Below are 19,651 nucleotides of genomic sequence, written 5' to 3' on the forward strand. Positions count from 1 at the left end.
TTTTTGTTTTATTGGTTGAAGATATAAATGACTACAAAATAAGATGTACGAGGTCTCCCTAGAGACTTGACTATGTGTAATATGTTTCTGTGCATTAGCTCTTTAGTCTCTATGTTTGATATGGTTCAGTGCCATAGAGGTAGCAGGTAAGAATAAAAGGACAAATAGATCAAGTTGAACAAATTCCTTAGCAGACAGGAGATTCACTTTTGATTGTATTTACGAAAACACAGTGTCAGAATCCAACATACTACAGGTCAAAGTTAACAAATTTTTTTCTTTGTTTTACATGGAAAACATACGTGAACTTCATGGGTCACAAACACCTGATTTCATCAAACGACACAAAGTCTGTCGGTGTGTAAGCAAATTCCAAGACATTTGAGCACAAAAGATGGAACAAGAAACATTCTTAGTCTAATGGAATGGAAACAATTAGTCCCCCAAACCTAGACAGGTTATTCCCTGTGACAGTCTATGATTCCACCAGAGGAACATACATATACAGGTATTTACAGAGGCTGGCCTGGACATCGACCCATCCCTGACCATAGGGATGCGACACAGCAGAACAAATGACGCTGATCACGTGACCTTCTCGAACACCGAACACACAACAACGTAGAACGCAGCGCTCACACTGCCCAGAGCGGGCCTGCGTGTTCCAGAAGCTGTGGTTCTGTGTGTGTGAGACGAGGACAGAGAGGTTAGAACTGCTGGACGATGAGTTTCTTCTTGGAGTCCAGAGAGAACTTGTTGGTTTGAAAGACCTCGCTGTCGTAGAAGGTCGACAGGGTGTGGATGTTGATCTGTCTGGCCTGGGGGAGGGAGAGGGAGAGGGAGGAGGGGGCACTGTTAGTTTAGGATGTCCATGCAGCCTGTGTCTGTACATCACTGTGTGTGTGTGTGTGAGCTACCTTGTCCACCAGGTCTTTCTCGGGGATCTCGATGGTGTCTTGCTGGGCGCCGTAGCGGTTCCTCTGATAGGTCACCTGCTCGGCCACCAGCTGCTTCAGGATGAAGAGCAGCAGCTCGTTGTTGTCACGGCGGAATGCCAGGTAGCGGGCGAACGTCTGGGAGAGGAGGAGTCAGGATGGATGAAAATATAGTCTAGACCTTGTCTCGTAACCGTCTCGGTAGCACCCCCCTAGTTCACCCCCCCACTCCCCCCCATGCCTCCCTCACCCCCCCCCCCCCCCCCCTACCTTTCTCATGCTCCTCATGACGCTGAACTTCTGCGTGTCTATGAAGCTCTCCAGCATCACCCTGATGGCCATGTTGACGTCGTCCTCCAGGACGTAGTCCCGCAGGTGCATCCTGGCGTGGGCCTCCGCCATGCGGATCATCGACTCGATGTGGCGCACCGTTATGGGGATGCTGCCCGTCGCCTGGATCACACAAACACACACACACACACACACTTAGCTACATAGCAAACAAATACCTGGGCACAGCAGGTGTTAGCGGCCCAGACATGTGGAGGTTGTAGAAGGGTCCTGGTTAGTGCTGAGGGTTTAGAGGAGGGGTCAGAGGTCATACTGTAGACTCGCAGATGAAGGGCAAGCGTAGGGTAAGGGGTCAGGGTTCAATACTATGTATTTCCAGAGAAGTCAAAGCCAACATGTCAGGGTAGCCTTAAGGTTTGAATCCTAGACTCCCTGGTAGTAGAACATTGAGGGGAGGGATACACCACCAGACGTTAAAAGGCCACACCATCGCCTCTCAACAGAGCTCAGAGTGAGAGGAACAGACCCTCCAGGCTCGTAGGCCGAGGCTCGTACCATGGACTCCTTGCGGAGGTCGGAGTATATGCGCGCCACCTTGTCCTGGTCCATCTGGTTGAGTTTGGGACGCACGCGTTCCTTGGAGTACATGATGTACTTCTTGAGCAGGTCCTGGGGGATTGGCGGCGCGTCAGACGTGTTGGGCAGCACCACCTCCTCCAGCCCCGCCATGCCCCCCTCCCTGTTGCCGGGGTGGTGCTTGATGTGGCTGCTCACCACGAAGCGAGCCAGCATCTCATCCTGATGGAGGGGGAATACAGAGAAATGTGATGTTTTACTGCAGTGTACTACTGTGTTGTAGTTGTATTATGCCTGGAAGCTCATATGTGGTTATTTGCTAAATGATTAGAATGTAAATGTAAACATTGAATGGTTGTGGAAATGGATTTCCAAGTGTATTTGTGAAAAGACATGCTGAGAAATGAAAGCAGGTTGAATATAACAGTAATGAAAGTAGATTGAATATCACAGAGAAAGGGAAGTCGTTTTCACCTGCACCGGGTCCACGGTATCCCTGACAATGCACAGGATGTCAAAACGAGACACGATGGGCTCGGTCAGGTCCACGTTCTCAGAGAAGGTCAGAGACGGGTCGTACCGACCACCTGGACACACACACACACACAGGTGAACATTGGCAGCAAATACACACATACATCAACCAAAAACTTCGGACTTTGTTTTTCCTCTTCTCCTCCACACCCCCCCCTCAGTCCCCCCTGCCCCTCCCCCGGGGGGTACCTATGGGGTTGGAGGCGGCGATGATGGTGCAGCGAGCCTGCAGGGAGGTGACGATGCCGGCCTTGGAGATGGAGATGCTCTGCTGCTCCATGGCCTCGTGGATGCTGGTCCTGTCCTGATCGTTCATCTGGAACACACACACAGTAGGGTTAGGCTACACAGAAATAAGTCCAACACACACAGTTGTCAGGGGACACAACCCCCCTCTCCATTAAAACAGCTCCCTTCCATCTCCTCCTTTCTTCTCCTCTCCCCTTCCTCTCTTCCTCTCGTTCCCCCACCCCTCCATCCACCTTGTCGAACTCGTCGATGAGGCAGACTCCCCGGTCGGCCAGCACCAGCGCCCCGGCCTCCAGGGTCCACTCCCGGCTGACCGGGTGTCTTTGGACGTAGGCTGTCAGGCCCACGGCCGAGGCCCCCTGTCCCGTGGTGAACACCGAGCGGCTCGCCACCTTCTCCACGTACTTCAGGAACTGGGACTTGGCCGTGCCGGGGTCGCCGCACAGCAGCACGTTGATGTCCCCACGCACCTTGTGCTTCCCACCTGGGGGGGGGGGGGGGAGAGGGAGGAGTGAGGTAGGGTAGACGAGGTCGAGAGACAGAGGTAGGAAAGAGAGAGGGTTAGAGGGAGGTCGGAAATAAATGTAGGAGGGAAGCGGCGGAGAGGGATGGGTAGGAAAGAGAGGTGGGATGGAGGTAGAGAACAGGGGTAGGAGAGAGAGGGGTGGAGGGAAGGTAAAAAAGAGGGGTCACAAAGAGGCAAAGAGAGGTATGGTGAGAGTGAATGGGGAAGTTTAGCGTCAGAGCTCCACCCAGTGTTCAGCCAGTGCTCCTACAGCAGAGAGTGTGTCCATGAGGGCTCTACCTGGGTTCTTGGGTTCTCCTCCAAACAGAGCCAACGCCAGACCTCTCTTGATGTCCTCGTGGCCGTAGATGGAGGGACCAATGCTGGCAAAGATCTGACAGAGAGAGACAGAGAGTGATTACAGCTCTAGAGTCTATGTATTTGCCTGTCTGTTTTTGCATGTGTGTGACAGTGTCCATGTCTGTTTGTATGTGTGTGTGTGTCAGTGTGTTTGTCTCACCCTCTCCCCTATGTGTGTGTGTGTGTGTGTGTCAGTGTGTTTGTCTCACCCTCTCCCCTATGTGTGTGTGTGTGTCAGTGTGTTTGTCTCACCCTCTCCCCTATGTGTGTGTGTGTCAGTGTGTGTGTCTCACCCTTTCCCCTATGTGTGTGTGTGTGTGTCAGTGTGTTTGTCTCACCCTCTCCCCTATGTGTGTGTGTGTGTGTCAGTGTGTTTGTCTCACCCTCTCCCCTATGTGTGTGTGTGTCAGTGTGTTTGTCTCACCCTCTCCCCTATGTGTGTGTGTGTCAGTGTGTGTGTCTCACCCTTTCCCCTATGTGTGTGTGTGTGTGTCAGTGTGTTTGTCTCACCCTCTCCCCTATGTGTGTGTGTGTGTGTCAGTGTGTTTGTCTCACCCTCTCCCCTATGTGTGTGTGTGTCAGTGTGTGTGTCTCACCCTTTCCCCTATGTGTGTGTGTGTGTGTCAGTGTGTTTGTCTCACCCTCTCCCCTATGTGTGTGTGTGTGTGTCAGTGTGTTTGTCTCACCCTCTCCCCTATGTGTGTGTGTGTGTGTCAGTGTGTGTGTCTCACCCTCTCCCCTATGTGTGTGTGTGTGTCAGTGTGTTTGTCTCACCCTCTCCCCTATGTGTGTGTGTGTCAGTGTGTGTGTCTCACCCTGTCCCCTATGTGTGTGTGTGTGTGTCAGTGTGTGTGTCTCACCCTCTCCCCTATGTGTGTGTGTGTGTGTCAGTGTGTGTGTCTCACCCTCTCCCCTATGTGTGTGTGTGTGTGTCAGTGTGTGTGTCTCACCCTCTCCCCTATGTGTGTGTGTGTGTGTCAGTGTGTGTGTCTCACCCTCTCCCCTATGCGCTCGTCCTTGCTGAGCGTCACAATGGCCTTGATGTCCTCGTCTGTCAGCTCGGCCACCGCCCCCCCGTCGTCCTTGCGCGTGATGTGATTGGCCATGATGACGGTGGCGAACACGGGAAAGCCGTTGGCCATGTTCAGAGAACCGTCATAGTTGTTGGTGTAGATGCCTGTCAGCTCCTGGAACACAGGAAGTACAGAGTTGAGTGACAGGAAATAGGGCTCTGACGCGTGCCATTCAAAAGGAAGCAGAATGAAGGAACTGTTTCTACAGTAAATTGACTGTTTTCAGCGTGGACTGAAGTGGTGAAGTCAGAGATGTTCCGCTCACAATCTCATCGCCAGGTCTGCAACAGTCAACCAGGTCGGCCAATAGGATGGCATCTTTGGAGCGTGGGAGGCGGCCAGCCGCCACTTTGCCGGGGCTCTCCTGGATGGTGATTCGCTGGTAGTTCTGGTACACCGTCTGGGGGCGCAGAAAAGGTCACATGGTTCATGCATCATCATTTCCTCCTGTGTGTGTTCCTCTGATGAGTCTCTGTTCTTATAGTGTGTGTTTTGTGATATTCATGTGTGTGCACGCCTGCATACATTGCTCCTATCTCTTGTTACTCTTGTCTCTGTGTGTGTGTGTGTGTGTGTGTCCCAACTGTGTGTGTTACTCTCGTCTCTGTGTGTGTGTCTGTCCCTCCTCTCACCTGCTCCATGTTGATCTCGAACGGCCCGAACGACTGGCACTCAGGGCAGGAGCCTGGCTTCACCTCCTGGTTCTGGGACTGGAAGAAGGGCCCCAGGACAAAGTTACACTTGTTACAGTTGTACTTGACCATGCCCAGCTGGGGGAGGACCCCCGTGCCACTGGTCACCACCCCGCTGGTCCTGATCAGCTGGTTCAGATGGAGCTGCCTAGAGGAGGAAGGAGAGGAGAGGAGAGGGAGAGAGATGAGAGAGGGAGGGAGGAGGACGGTTAGAAGAATGATAGAGGATGATACTGCCGGGGTTCGTTTAGTATGTTTGGTGTGCATTTTGTGTTTCTATTCATGTTTGTATATACGTGAATATATGTGTGTGTGTGTCTGTATCTATTTGTTATTTGTCTTTGTGTGTGTGTGTGTGTGTGTGTGTGTGTGTGTGTGTGTGTGTGTGTGTGTGTGTGTGTGTGTGTGTACCTGAGCGAGCGCAGCTCCTCCACCAGGGGCAGGTTGCAGATGCGGACGTGGATCTCGTGGGCGATGCGGTCGTATTTGGGGTACATGGCGAGCACCACCTCCTTGGCCGCCTCGTCGAAGATCTTCAGCATCTCGGTGGGCGCCTCGGGCAGGAAGTAGGCCAGGACGTGCTCTCTGGCGGCCAGGTCCTCGTAGTTCACCACCAGACTCTCCTTGTTCTCTGGAACAACACACCGCTGGGTTAGCAGGGCAGCTAGTCAGCTGGATGGAACGCATTTAGCAGGTTCATTAACAGAAGTTAGTTAGTGTAGTTAGTTAGTACTGGTGAGCTGGATACAAAACTGATTTGTGAGTGAGCCGGTTAGTTAAAATAAGTTCATGAGCTGGTGGTCGTTTATGTGGCTCTTATTCCAAGGCTAACAGACACACACAAATTGGTCTCCACTCACACATGTATTCTGTTCTCTCTCTTTCTCACACACACACACACACACACCTTTGCACATATCGCTGATCTTCTCCTTGAAGACGTTGTGGCCGTTCTCGTCCACGTACGTGCGCAGGAAGTTCTTGAAGCGGTGGTAGATCTCCAGGCGGGGCGCTGCCATGGAAACCCACTCCCTGACGGAGTGGCCCTTCATGTCCTCCAGGTTCTCGATGCTCTCGATCATCTCCTCGTCCTCCAGGCCCTCGCCCGTCCCCTCCGCCGCCCGCTCGGCGAAGCGGCGCCGCCTGGCCGCCGGGCGCTCGTCATCCTCATCCTCGCTGTCTGTCAACCGTAAACAACAACAAAGGAGAGGATAAACAACAAAAAACCTCACTTCCTATTCAGTAGGGATGTTGTAGCCTGTCAGTTGTTTTCCAGTGGTAGGTAAGTGAAATTTCAGCCATGTCAATAGCTTGACAGTGGTAGATAATACGGAATTGTCAGTAGTTCTCCGTCGGTAGCTAACTGGAGTTCCTCACCGTACAGCAGACCCCTCCTCAGACGGCCTCCCTGCTCGCGGTCACGCCTCCTCATAGCCTCCTCGGCCGCCGCTCGTGCTCCGGGGGAGAGCTCTGACAGGTCCTCGTCGAGGTCTAGCCCCTCCTGCTCGTACTGGTCCAGCTCCGGGATGTTCCGGTAGTCCCTGGAGAGAAAGGGATGAGAAAGGAGAGAAGGAAGGAGGGATACAAGAACAAAGATGTACAGAAAGGAGACAGGGGAGAAGGGATGAAGCAGAAAGGGAGAGTGATGCATGAGAAACCAAAACATGGCTCATCAATTACACACAGAGCTGAGGGTCCATACCTCACTTTTGGACTAACAGGTACTGCTGTTTAGAACACAGGGATGTGATAATTCAACAAAGGACACTTGTTGAAGCTTTGAACCAGTCTCCTCAACTTTATGTTATTGCACGCACTGCCACTTCATCCTCACCTCTCCATCCCGTCTCCGATCAGCTCCTCTCCGTCTCCGTCCTCCTCATCCGGCAGGGTGTCACCCAGGATACCCTCCGACTCGTCCTCGAAGGGCGGCAGATCTCTGCCCGGGCTGGACGTCATGTCTCCCCGCCGGGAGCCGCGGGTCGGGCTGGTGGCCATGTGGAACGACTCCGATGAATCCTGGAGACAGTAACCGTGGAAGCTTAGAAGCAAACCACGATAAGACGGAAAAGAGCACCATAGTATGCTACATAGGACACAACGTTCAAGCAGTTCTTCAAAAACATGTGGTCACAAAACATAAGCTAACCGGCTCAAAAGATAGTCATCATGCTGGCTAGCTACAGTAGCTGCAGCAGCTTGCAACCGAGCGCTTTTGTTTTGTCCGCGACGTCACCTTTCAACAACAGTATTTACAGTTGAGTTCATCGATCGGTTGACTATAAAACACAATGCTAATACAATATTCGTTGTGAAGAGTGTGACAAGTTAAACTGGAAATGTACACTTTTATACAAAATGTAAACTCTGTGGATATCATTGGGCTTTGTGTGGCTGCAGTCAGATGAGATCAACATAAGGTTTTAGCCTGGAACACACATGACTTTTTTGCTTTGCATGTTGAATGAATCCTGATCATTGCACCGATTTCCAGAGAAAGCGTTAATTAAAATATCTGTATTTGTATTATATTTAGTATTTTGACTCACCGCCATAGTGATGTGTCTGAATGCGTCCGCTGATTCCACGCGTCTGGCGTTTCCTGTCTGGACTAACTTTTTCGCGCGAAAAGATGCCAAAGCGCGCGAAACGTCATTAATATGTAATGTTAAAGCAAAGGCTTATGCATTGTGATTGGTGCTACTGCGAAGAGGGTGGATACTGGTGGAGAACGTACACATTGATTTGATTACTTGGCGGCCCGGCCCACTAGCCGGCTTGCGCATACAGTTAACGAACGGCAGACTCCTGTGATACTCCGGCAGGTCCAGTAAAGCGAATCATCTTCCTGATGTTATGCTGCTGTTTTTTTTTGTCTTTCACTCATCTAACATACGGCTGGAAAAACCTTCTTTAAACAAAACCACGCATGTAACCTATTCAAAGAAAACAAAACAGCGTTTCATGTTTACATTTATTAGATTTAATTTCACTTCAGTGCAATGTTTAATTTCCCTGAATGTAAACTATTAAGGGTAGGACTGACCATTTATCAGTTAAGGATATGAAATCATGATTCAAGAAGGACCCCAACCCGACCTGGTCTTAATCGTCACATTACCTTTTCAATCTAGTCTAGATCATCAACACATTTAATTAACTACCTCTGAAGATCACATACAGTACAGGGACCGTAAGGGCGAACGCTGTGCATGTGAGGACAGTGTTATACAGCGAGGTCCTGCTGATCTGGGCCTCCAGCCTTTTCTCCACCACACCCAGGCCCTGGATGACACTCTCCGTGTCGCAGACCAGCAGCTGGGAGTCGTGGGGCTGGATGACCGGCTTCTCCACCACCACCACAGGGGGGAGGCTCTCCACTAGAGTCCTGACCCCCTCCACCTCTGCCCCCACCCTGCAGACGCCCTGCTGGAGCTCCCCCAGCCGAGCTCCTAGCTGCTCCAGCAGAGTCTGGCTCCTCTGGCTGCCCTGGACCAGTGCCTTGAGGGCCAGCTCTGAGGCACTGGGGGAGGCTGGTGAGGCTGGGGCTGGTACTGGTACTGGTATTGGTACTGGTATTGGTACTGGTGCTGGTATTGGTGCTGGTACCGGGGCTGGAGCAGGGGCCGAGGTGTGCTTGGTGTCTATGTTCTGGGCGTCCCTCTGCCTGTCCTGGCTCAGCGTGGTCCTCAGGCTGTCGATCAGGCCTCTCAGCTCGCCCTGCTGGCTGCGGTGCATCCCAGCCTGCACCCTGAGGGCCTCCTGGAGGCTGACCGGCCCCTTCTGGGCCTCCAGCAGCAAACTCTTCAGCTCCTGCAGGCGGACCCGGTTCACGTACGTCGACCCCATCACGCCTATCAGAGCCCCCAGGACCGAGCCAATCACAGACCAGTTCTTGGTGCGCTCGGCGCGCGTCCGCTCCTTCTCGTGGCTCTCGCGCACGCCGGCGGAGAAGAGGCCAAACTTCTCCCGCTCCATGCTCTCTGCGTTCTCGTACGCCGTTCGCAGTCGACGCTCCTCCTGTCCGACGAAGAGAGAGGGGTCGTTACAGCCAACATACTCTGTATGTGATACATTAGGTGTAGGGACAGCAATAATACACATTTTCAATGTGAAATGGACCGAGGGTTTGAAGATAAAACATCTTCACATGTCCCCCTGCTTAAGGGTCTCTACGGTAGTGCTTCTTTAATGTTCTCCTTCAGACAAAAACATCATCTGATCCTCTTTCTATGGAATTAATTTAGCCCCACAGTAAGAGACTCACTGCTGGCCAAGAGTGTGGTTAATATAGTAACACAGCATTCATTAGTGGATAAACCCCTGCCAGTGGCTCACGTGCAAGGCAGGCTTAAGCTAAGGCTAGCATTAGTAAGGATCCATAATACTTGGCATTGTAATAAGCTGTTAGCTGCAGTACTTTCAGAAATTGTAGTTTCTTATTTGTATTTGTTTTAAAGAAGGACATATGCCAAATAACATAATGCACTGTTAGAGTATCTTCAATAAGCTCTTTAATACAGTTAAAAGCTCTGTAGTGTAGTGGCCAGATCCGTGTGGTTTACCTGCAGCAGCTTGTGTTCCATGGTGGCTAGCTCCAGATAGTGGGCCTCCTCCCTGGAGACTCTGTCCAGCCTGTCCCTCACCTCCTTCAGCCTGACCAGCAGGGTGTCCAGGCTGCCATGGGCCTCCCTCACCATCCCCCTGGCCACCATGAACTCCTTCTCCGCCTGGAGACACACACACACGTTAATATGAATGTGAACACACACACATATGCTAAACTAAATAAATATGCTAAAGCGCGCACACACATGCAAATACACAAAAGCACACACAAGCAAGAAGTAGGAAGCAGATAGACACTGGAGTGAAGTCACATCCTATCCATGAGAAACACTGTCACCACTAGTCTGCCAGTCATTGTGACCTACCTCCGTGACCTGAGTCTGAGCCTGTTTGACTTCATTCAGGCCAACAAAGTCCTCGTAGCGCCCCCACCAGTAGTTGGTGGTGGCGGAGGCCGTGGTGATGGTCTTCTGGCCCCACTCCTTCCCCAGGCTTGTTAGGTTCTGGAGCACAGCCATGGTCCGTTCACGCACCACCGCAGCCTTGCCCCCATGGTCCCGTGGAGCCGGGGGGGGCTGGGTGCAGTAGGTTCTCCGGACCCCACAGACCCTTGTGGGGCCGTGGACATGGTAGAGGCCCGGACCGTGGATCCAGGGGCGAACCGGGCCCCTTAACCTCATTGGGCAGGTGTGTTTACTGTACAGGTTTCAGCACAACACATCCGAACGGAAAGGCACCTGTTTGGCACATCGAGGGGTTGTGTTAGCTTGACCTATACCACAGAAGATAAAGATTATTTGTTTTTACGAGTTGACAACAGTGTGTTCCAATCAAGCTTACAGTAAGAGAATGAAGCTCAGGCTCACATTAATGAATGAATTCATTAACATTAATTCTACATCTGTATGGCAGCCTTCCAGTGCCTGAAAGGCTACACAAGTACACCTTAACACTTAAGAAAATGTGTACTTACTGTAGGTACATATTTACCTATTTAATTACTCGAGTAAACGTTTTAAAGGATCTGACGTAAAATTTACTTCAGAATCAAAAGTAAAAGTGCTTTATTAGCTACGGATTTGCTATGAACTAATCAACCCTGGCACTAGTAGTAGCTGTGTGGAAATTAGCTAGACAGCGAAGATTTATACAAATGAAATATGCTTTAGGTAATTCCAAAGACCGTTTGTGTTACTACAGCTCAGGTCTAAAATAACCTACTCATGACTCTAAAGAGATAACTGGCTAACAACTGGCATCCGAGGTGATCCAAGGTTAGCCGGTTTGGCTCGCTCATGATGCTGGAGCTCCGCACACTACGTATTAGCGAGCAAGCTATGTGTCATTCATTCCAGGTTTACTATACTTGCACTCCACACACGTAATCCATCAAACCAAACAGTTTGAAAAGTAAAATGACATACCGGTGGTGTTCAAATTTGTCAACTATGGGATTAACATAGCGATGATGACATGACTCCCGGTCTAACTCGAAACTAGTTTTTTTGATCAGGCATATAGCCCGCATGTGCTTCCGGGCTGTGGAATAGGGTCCTCAATGTATTTCTTAAATGTGAGTTCTCAATCGTCCAGGAGATGGTGCCATTGGACTACATTACACTGTGCTGTGCGTTTAAGGAATGGAAATTGAATTACTTATTGAGTAATAATTAATTTCCCTGACAAATACATGTTTCGATATTATAAAGAACCTGGAAAATTTACAAACCCACAATTGTACAAAATGTTATTTTAAACTGAAAATACTTTCTGGGATTATATGAAGTATAGTATATATATATTTATTTATACATTTAAACAACACTATATCATAGACCGTATCCCTCACATAATGGCACAAATTAAGATTTTGGATTAAGTTGAGTAAAAAGTTGCCAAAAGACAAGAAAATTATCATTTTCTCAGAACATCCCATGGACAGATGGGTCAGTGTTTGGCTTGATGTGCTCAGGGTTTCCCATCCTAACTCTCCCCCCCCCTCTCTTTTCCCCCAAACCCCCCAGCTTGGAACATGTTGATTTCACACTTCTGTTCTGTAGAACTGGTGTTTCTGTGTGTGTGACAAACACATGATTTTCTACAAGGTGGGGTCAAGAGCTTCGGCCCTTCATTTTCTCTGAAGGTTTAGGTTTGTTATTGGAGCTGATCTGTGGGCAACTGCAAAGCCCTTTCTGACATCAATTGTAAAAAGGGCCATACAGAAAAGTTTGATTTAATTAGTATTATATATATGCAGGACCACATTGCGATAATGAAGCAGATGAACTTTGACTTTGTTCACTCGTTAAATATACATTGATGCCAAAACATTATGACCCCTCACAGATAAAGAGAATAATGTGTCTCATCTTCAAACAAGGTCACATTGTCACGGTCTGGGTAAATGACATGGAAAGCAAACAATAAGTTCTCGTGATCAACGTGTTGGTTACAGGAGAAATGTGCAGGAGTGAAGACCTGGGCAACTTGAACAAGAGCCACATTGTTGTGTCCAGACGACTATTTCTAGCTTCTCTGAAACGACAAGGCTTGTGGGATGCTCCCAGTCAGCAGTGTGACCCTGACCTCCAAATCCCTCCTATCTCAGTCTGACTGAGCATCTTTTATATTTAACATCCTCATCAGTTTAAAACTGTAGTGTCGGTTTCTCAATTTCAAAAATAAGAGTTAACCAAAACGTTTTCTTAACACACAATCCTCTTTGATAATGTCGCAGCCCGGTTACATGTGATGCCTGGTTCAACACAGTCGCACAGAGATAACTACCGGGCCTCGGTCATGCAGGCCGATCACAACTCCAAACACCTAAAGCCTCATCCTCCACATCCTGACCCGTAACAGACAGAGACATAAAGAGGGGATATTCACAACACCAAGCGTCATCATCACGCTGACCAGTTTTCTGTGAAGAATCAGAAAATGAATAGATGCTTCACACAGTTAGAGAGCAAGCAGAATGCATCTTACATGGTGAATCTGCTCTGCCTGGGCATGTGAACACAGACGTTGATTCCAGTCGTGGTTGCGTCTCTCGTGAGGGCCCCATGCTCTCAGAGACAGCAGGAAGAGTTGTTCCTGCCCTAATCGCCTGTGACAGCTCATTTAGAGACGCTCAGATGACCTGAGAAAGTACCAATGCACTTCTTAGAAATGACGTACTTTTTTGAAATACATTCACACATTTCAAAGTGTCACAGTGAAATTTCACCTTTTAGCATCAAACTGTAAAGATATGACACCTTTTGGACTTAGAACAAGAAATACTTTGGGAAATGTATCATGTGTAGTACAGCAACTGTCAGATAAACAAACAAGATAACTACAATACCAACAAAAACAATGACAACAGCCCCAACAACAAACAACCACATAGCACCTAACAAAATCACAGACCTGAGACACATTAGGCTATAGTGTAAGAAGAGCTTTACTTCTTGTAAAGCTAAACTTCTTGTTTGTAAACACCCTCCACTGTCTGAGGTGTTTAGGTTGTAGTGTTGTGATGGCTGTGGACGTGGGTAGGCTACACTCAAGTAGCGAATTGGCTAAAATGTCATTAGTGGTGGTTAAAAAGTGGGTTTGCTGCATGCACTTGAAAAAGGAAGAGTGTGTACTCTGTGGCGAGAGACCACACAGCTTGCTAGCAGGCCATATGGGGTGAGTGTGTGAGGTGATATGATTCAGTATGCATGTCAGATGAATGATAGCCCAGGCTACTGCTTTTAATCACATGCTAGATTAAAAGACAGACAAAAACACTAAATGAATATGCAGACAAAACGCATGCTCTTCTTCTCCTGTTGCTGTAAAGTGACGCTCTGTCGCTACTTCCTGACCTCTTGAAGTATACACTATGATGAGGGGAAGTTGAATTTGATTTGACTTTTTGATTAAAAAATGCATTAATTAATACAAAAACATTCAGGATATATTTTGTATGAACATTCAAGGGGATTTAGACAAAATTATCAGATATCAACCAAGAGAGATTCATCAAATAGGTTTTTTATGATTCCCACTTAAATTAGTCACAGAAATACTGTTTGAAATATGCATGCTCACATGCTTTCCAAATGAAATCTCATGCTCGCTCTGATCTTTGCTTTATTATTTAGTATTAATAAAAGTTTTACAAAGTATCTGTTAATGCAGACTTTGAGTTATTAATTAATGGGCTCCTAAGTATAATCAACATAATCCAGTTATACACAACAAACCCAATCTGTCTGAAGGTCAAGATATCTGACACATGAGAGGTCCTCATCTCATTACACTAGGAGGAGACCCAGGAGAGCTCTTACCTCTAACCTCTCTTACTTTGGGGGCATGCTTCTGTCTCCTTCCCCCTGAACAGGAACTGGCATGACGACATTCACCTAAAAGTTTTCTTGATGTTTTCAAGAGTTTGTGACGGAAATCATCAAAAGCAGACAAATTGGGTTGGGAGTTAAACATCCTGGCTGCAATTCATGATGTTTGCGGTGATCTACGAAATACAATACAATATTGGGCAATCGCAAATGCACAAACAAATACATGCACAGGCACACTGGGGGGGGGGGTGTTTGAAGTGGAGTGTTCGTTTAATTCGCGGTGGCGTTTGACAGGAAGATAACATGAAAAGGGCAATATTGGGCCGTAGCAGCAGTTAACAGGAGAGGATAGGTGAGCCCTGCCGTGGGGCGATAAGAGCATGTAAATGCCTGTTTACACCTTTACGGTGTGTTTGGGGGAGAAGAAAGCTCTATTTATCTATGGTACATAAATCATTGGCAGGGCTTAAGCATCTATTCTTTCTACCACATTATTCTGCCCAGCTCCTGTTGAGATACATACAAAAACAAAACCTCCCATGTATGCCATCTTCAACAACAAAAAACTAGCGTACTGAGTGTTAGCATATTGCGTCCGGAGTGCTCGTTTGACAGTTGTTGTTTGTTTGTGCGTTGTGTCCTCAGACTGGATGAGTAACAGGCCTGTCCTCTCCTGGGCATCTGTGGCCTTCGTCTCTTGAGTCACTTCTCAGTCAGGGAAGCTGCTGTGATGGCACAGAGGGATTTATGAAATAATGAGGTGTGGCAAGATGGCAGCCATCCACCTTGCCATGGAAACCCCCCCCCCTGCCTCCACCCACCCACACACACACAAGCGCACACCTGCTCCCACCTGTGATCTGAGCTCCAGCTGGGACTGCCTGTTGAGCTGATATCACCCTCCTCCCCCACTCTCCCTCATCTTCTCCCAGAAGTTAACAATGCAGACCTAACGGTGAGAAAATGTTCCGATGTCAGGATCCTTCCAGAACGCTTGGAACTAACATTGTCTTGTTGAAGACTTCCCTTATTCACTTACATAACACCCTTAGAATGTGTCCTCTTCGTCTAATGGTAAATGTAGACGAACAGGTTCCATTCCTGCTGTTGACCCATGCTAACAGATTACATGACTATGGACCACCTGACTACCATCACTCTATCAGAGCCTGTGTGTGCCCCCTCTGGATCTCATCCTTTAGAAGATAGGTATCTCAGACCACCAGTAACTACTGATTAATGAAATCACAAAGTAAAGTAAGCAGCTCTGCTGCCGTCTTACAACACATTTCATACGCTCTCCCTCTCCCCACATCCTGATAAAATAATTCCCATGAGGAAGCAATAACACATTTAGATAATTCCAAGCAGATGTGAACATGCTTCAGCAAGTTAACAAGATTCTAGCAGCTGGGCTGGGCCCAGTCTGTCTGATTGTGTTGCATCCGGAGCTGCCGTTGTGGCTGGTTAGGGTTTGTGTTGTTGTGGTTGGTTAGGGTTTGTGTCGTTGTGGCTGGTTAGGGTTTGTGTTGTTGTGGCTGGTTAGGGTTTGTGTTGTTGTGGCTGGTTAGGGTTTGTGTTGTTGTGGCTGGTTAGGGTTTGTGTTGTTGTGGCTGGTTAGGGTTTGTGTTGTTGTGGCTGGTTAGGGTTTGTGTTGTTGTGGCTGGTTAGGGTTTGTGTTGTTGTGGCTGGTTAGCAGGATGAGGGAGTGAAAAGGGACAGTCCCCTGAGTCTGGCACAGGGACAACCTGGCACAGGGACACCGAGGCTCTGCCGAGCCCAGCTTGGAGCTACTATCGAAACCAGTCTGAGTCCCATATGTCTGGGAGAGATGGAGACATCTCTATCTCTCCCATCAGTCAACTCTCATAATCGATAAAGAGAAAGGGCCCCTTTTTAATTGACAGCATAAAGAGAGTTGGACCCCTGTATCATCTACACAATGTAGAGATATTTATCCTTTATCATTACACAATAGATACAGGGCTCCTCTTTTATATAGAGTATATAGACATAGGGCCCCCTCTATAAAATAATCTGTATCCCTACAGAGATGGAACCCGCATGTTATCTTTATAATAGAGGTGCCCGTGCTCTGACAAGCTTTTCAAGCCTACAAAGGTCGCTTGCTGGACTAATGATATACTTTGTGAGTGTTTAACAGACGCCATCCCTTCTGGGTTTCTTTAAATGGAAGATATTTTATATTTATTCATCACCAGACTTTGATGTTTTATAAAACAATGTAATCGCTATTTTTACTGTCTTTTTTCAGTTGCAAGAAAATTGACCATTATTAAAGAAGGCAACTCGTGGCAAAGATACAATGTCGATCTTTAAAGGTGTTTTATGTTTGTCTCTGAACGGCTATGGCTACATACTGTGTATCCAGTGATGTAGGCAGAGATAGATGAAGTTGCCCGGCAGAAAAACAGCACAACCAAATTCACCTACAAGCAATAAGAAACTTGAGTAATTGGCATGTCACAGAGAGGCTGTATAGCAACGTGTTTGAAGAGCAAAACCAGATCAAGATAAGATTGGAGACAATATCAGGACATGGGAAGTGTTCTGTCTTCTGAAGTTGAAAGGGAAGCGCCAGATAGATACAGAGAGAACCTCAGCTCACAGTTTGAACGCAGCTTTTTTCGTTGCTTGGAGGAACCATGTCAATCAGACTTCATACTGTCACAAAGATCTCAGTCTTTTTATATATAATATATATATAGTCTCGACAAGCTCGTCTATATTTTCGGTGAACATTACGCCTGTTCTGTAAAAGCATTCTTGCAACTATTAATGTTATTTTAACTAACAAGAGATTTTCAAGGTGAAGCAGTCGCCCACTAGTGGTCATTTGCGTAGACTACCGCTTACCACTACCAGACACACCCAACATTCCTCTCTAAAACATTCCCTAAGTATGATGTATGGCCTGAGTTAAAATGATTGAAAAGTCAAGGTTGTGGGATTGAACAGGCCTAAAATATGTTTTTATACTTGAATGTGTCACAGAGTCAATGTTTATAATAGGGAAATTAGATAAATGCTTCGTGTTAAACTCGCATGTCAAGCTTGAAATTAGGATATTTCATTGTCACCGGATCTGCAGTAATATTAGCCTAAATCATTAAACGCATTCTGGTATAGCCCCAAAACATCTCGAGATTAAATTGTGGTAAATCTTGCAAGGTTTTTTTGGTAGCAAATAGGCCTACTGTTACTTTAGTTTTTAAAAGTGACTTGTTGAATCTTATTGTTCCGTGAAGAATTCCAAACGTATAGGCCTACATCTACTTGTTAAAAATAGCTAATAAACTGTACATGTTTGATTCCTGAACAATATAAAAGTTTGACTAAAGCCTACCTGTAAGGGTTTTATGAACCAATTGCATTTGTGTTTTGATACACATAGCCTATTGCTATTAAAAAGCATGAATATTAGCGACACTCAGGTCATGATGAAGTGTCCCTGTGGTCTTTGAGCAGATCAATACTGAACTAACTGACTAAACCGCTCTGGATAAGAGCGTCTGCTAAATGACTAAATGTAATGTAAGACCTACTGTGTTGCTGTGTGACAATGTCCGTTTGACTTGAGTTCGCCTCCTACTCACATGTGTCTACATCATGCGTAGCTACGTTAAACAGATTAGGTATTTGGGGAATTTATGTTTATGGCCATCTAATAGGCCATATAACATTAATAGCCTAACAACAGCAACAATGATAATAATAATAATAATAATAATAATAGTAATAATATTTTTTTATATCTTCAATAATTAAAACGGTTAAATAACAACAACTCATCTATAGTACTATAGATCATTTCAATGATCTTGAATAGGATTTTTGTCAGGCGGTTTTCCGACCAAAAATAAAGTGTTTTTTATTGTTTTGTTTTTGGAATAGCCATTGCACCATAGTCTAAAAGGTCATGGCGAGGTTTCTATCAAGAAAACGTTTTCTGGAAAAACGCCTTTGTTGTGGGTTTTCGCGTGATTGATGCTTGACTTAATCCAGTGCTCGGTGAGCCTTCCCAGGAGGGTGAGGCTGGCTCTTTGTGCTTTTCTGTCCCATGTGAAGCTAACTAAAGCTGGAGAGTGAGGGTCAGAGCTATTGGGCTGGGTACCAGGTTCTCCCCACCGGCGCATCTACATGTGAAATCGCCATTTCACCCCTCCACACTCCCTAATTGTTACTAAAATTATTTGTGAAATTGCCTTCCACCAGGAGTGTTTTACACGGCAATTGTCACACAATTTACTATGCACGGCGGGCCCACCGAGTCGACACACGCACTTCTGCCATTCACGATGCATCCTCTGTTTGGGCTACTGAAGAGTGTGATAGTTATAATGTTATTTCATAACAATTACCTTTAAGCTACTGCTCTCTTCAAAAGATCAACCATAGACGGCAATGGTGTTCTATTGGACAACCTGTTGGCTTCATCACGGGTCGTTCGTTGTAATTCTTATAATTACCCTACAAGCTTGCACGTTTTATTGAAAATGATCGGACGTTATGGACACGCAATTTTACGCAATTAGAAATGTTAACATCCAAGAAACAGTTCTGACAGCATATATATTTCAGTGTATGCTATTAAATTCCACCGTACACAACAAAATGAACTCCGTGAGACAGAACTAAATCAGGTAGACTAAGCATTGTTGGGTGATAGTGTGTAGCCTAATAAATCAATGGAATTTCATGGATTAAATATTATGACATTTTAAAACATTTCATGGCACCTGTGAATTTGAACTGGTTTGAATGACTGTTGCCAAAGGCATATGAGGTTGTACAGAACAACTCGTTTTGTGGGTTTCTCTATTCAGGAAATAGCTAATAAATTAAGTGAACTCAAGTCATGACTATTTGTTTCTCATGTTTATACTTCGGTTATTTTTATTTTTTTTAGAAACTCTCCCCCTCCGACATTTTCGTCCAGTTTATAATGTTCCCTTTCTATGAATGAAACGCGAATGAAAGCAGCCCATTCGTGTGGTCCAGCTTCATAGCCCGCTGTGCCGGATTTCATCAAGCTTGGTGAGGAACCTTCATGGGTAAAAGTCCATTCTCGAGCGCTCAATGGTTATTCGTGCTCACATTCTGTTGGAATGTGGGCTACAGGCGCGCGTAAGTGGACGTTTTAACCGTTAAATCTGTTAAAAGTTAGCTTAATTAGGCTACAGCAGCTATTGCTTCTAAAAAGTGTTACATAGCGCTAGGCCAATTCAAAGTGCATTTTGATATAAATACTGTGTGTCTGTTTGTAGTATGTGTCTTTATAGCCTGGGCCACATCTCCAAATTACGCACACAAATGCAAACTTGGGCTGCCCTGTAAATATGGGTATTTCCATAGAAGCCAATATCTGATATGAAACAATTCATTTAGAAACGATTCATTTTCAATTCTCAGTTTACTTATAGACGGAAAGCCGAGACACATTGAATTAAAAGTGGAATGTGAAATTTGCATCCTGCTGTTACCTGATTGGACGACACGGTCCGTGGCTACG

At 46.8% G+C, this 19,651-nt stretch overlaps 2 protein-coding genes across 3 annotated transcripts; both read right to left on the reverse strand.

Moving 5' to 3' along the window:
• Nucleotides 1-202: 202 nt before the first annotated feature.
• Nucleotides 203-7,806, reverse strand: mcm2 (minichromosome maintenance complex component 2). Its single transcript, XM_067237994.1, has 16 exons — nt 7,765-7,806; nt 7,050-7,234; nt 6,593-6,756; nt 6,123-6,395; nt 5,627-5,846; nt 5,156-5,363; nt 4,789-4,923; nt 4,446-4,637; nt 3,391-3,484; nt 2,819-3,069; nt 2,526-2,652; nt 2,277-2,389; nt 1,782-2,024; nt 1,206-1,388; nt 918-1,073; nt 203-818 (listed from the first exon to the last, which is right to left on the reverse strand). The coding sequence occupies exons 1-16, from the start codon at nt 7,768-7,770 to the stop codon at nt 708-710; spliced, it is 2,661 nt and encodes an 886-aa protein (XP_067094095.1). The 5' UTR covers nt 7,771-7,806; the 3' UTR covers nt 203-707.
• Nucleotides 7,807-8,213: 407 nt separating this feature from the next.
• On the reverse strand, nt 8,214-11,269 carry ccdc51 (coiled-coil domain containing 51). 2 transcript variants are annotated; one of them, XM_067241678.1, is made up of 4 exons: nt 11,209-11,269; nt 10,150-10,521; nt 9,781-9,945; nt 8,214-9,235 (listed from the first exon to the last, which is right to left on the reverse strand). In XM_067241678.1, the coding sequence occupies exons 2-4, from the start codon at nt 10,462-10,464 to the stop codon at nt 8,372-8,374; spliced, it is 1,344 nt and encodes a 447-aa protein (XP_067097779.1). In that variant the 5' UTR covers nt 10,465-10,521; nt 11,209-11,269; the 3' UTR covers nt 8,214-8,371. The 2 variants fall into 2 exon arrangements, with proteins under 2 accessions (XP_067097779.1, XP_067097788.1); XM_067241687.1 differs by having other exon boundaries at nt 10,150-10,556; nt 11,209-11,268.
• Between the last annotated feature and the right edge of the window lie 8,382 nt (nt 11,270-19,651).

The sequence above is a fragment of the Osmerus mordax genome, chromosome 1, assembly GCF_038355195.1.
Source record: "Osmerus mordax isolate fOsmMor3 chromosome 1, fOsmMor3.pri, whole genome shotgun sequence".
Lineage (NCBI taxonomy): Eukaryota > Metazoa > Chordata > Actinopteri > Osmeriformes > Osmeridae > Osmerus > Osmerus mordax.

Excerpts from the sequence above, each read along its gene's own strand:
- mcm2 (XM_067237994.1), bottom strand. Across the intron at positions 5,364-5,626 it reads GAGGAGCTGCGCTCGCTCAG|GCAGCTCCATCTGAACCAGC; the intron begins GTACACACACAC and ends TTCCTCCTCTAG. Across the intron at positions 819-917 it reads AGAAAGACCTGGTGGACAAG|GCCAGACAGATCAACATCCA; the intron begins GTAGCTCACACA and ends TCCCTCCCCCAG.
- ccdc51 (XM_067241678.1), bottom strand. The coding sequence starts at position 10,464 with ATGAGGTTAAGGGGCCCGGTTCGCCCCTGGATCCACGGTCCGGGCCTC. Across the intron at positions 9,946-10,149 it reads CTCAGACTCAGGTCACGGAG|GCGGAGAAGGAGTTCATGGT; the intron begins GTAGGTCACAAT and ends GTGTGTCTCCAG. Across the intron at positions 9,236-9,780 it reads TGGAACACAAGCTGCTGCAG|GAGGAGCGTCGACTGCGAAC; the intron begins GTAAACCACACG and ends TTCGTCGGACAG.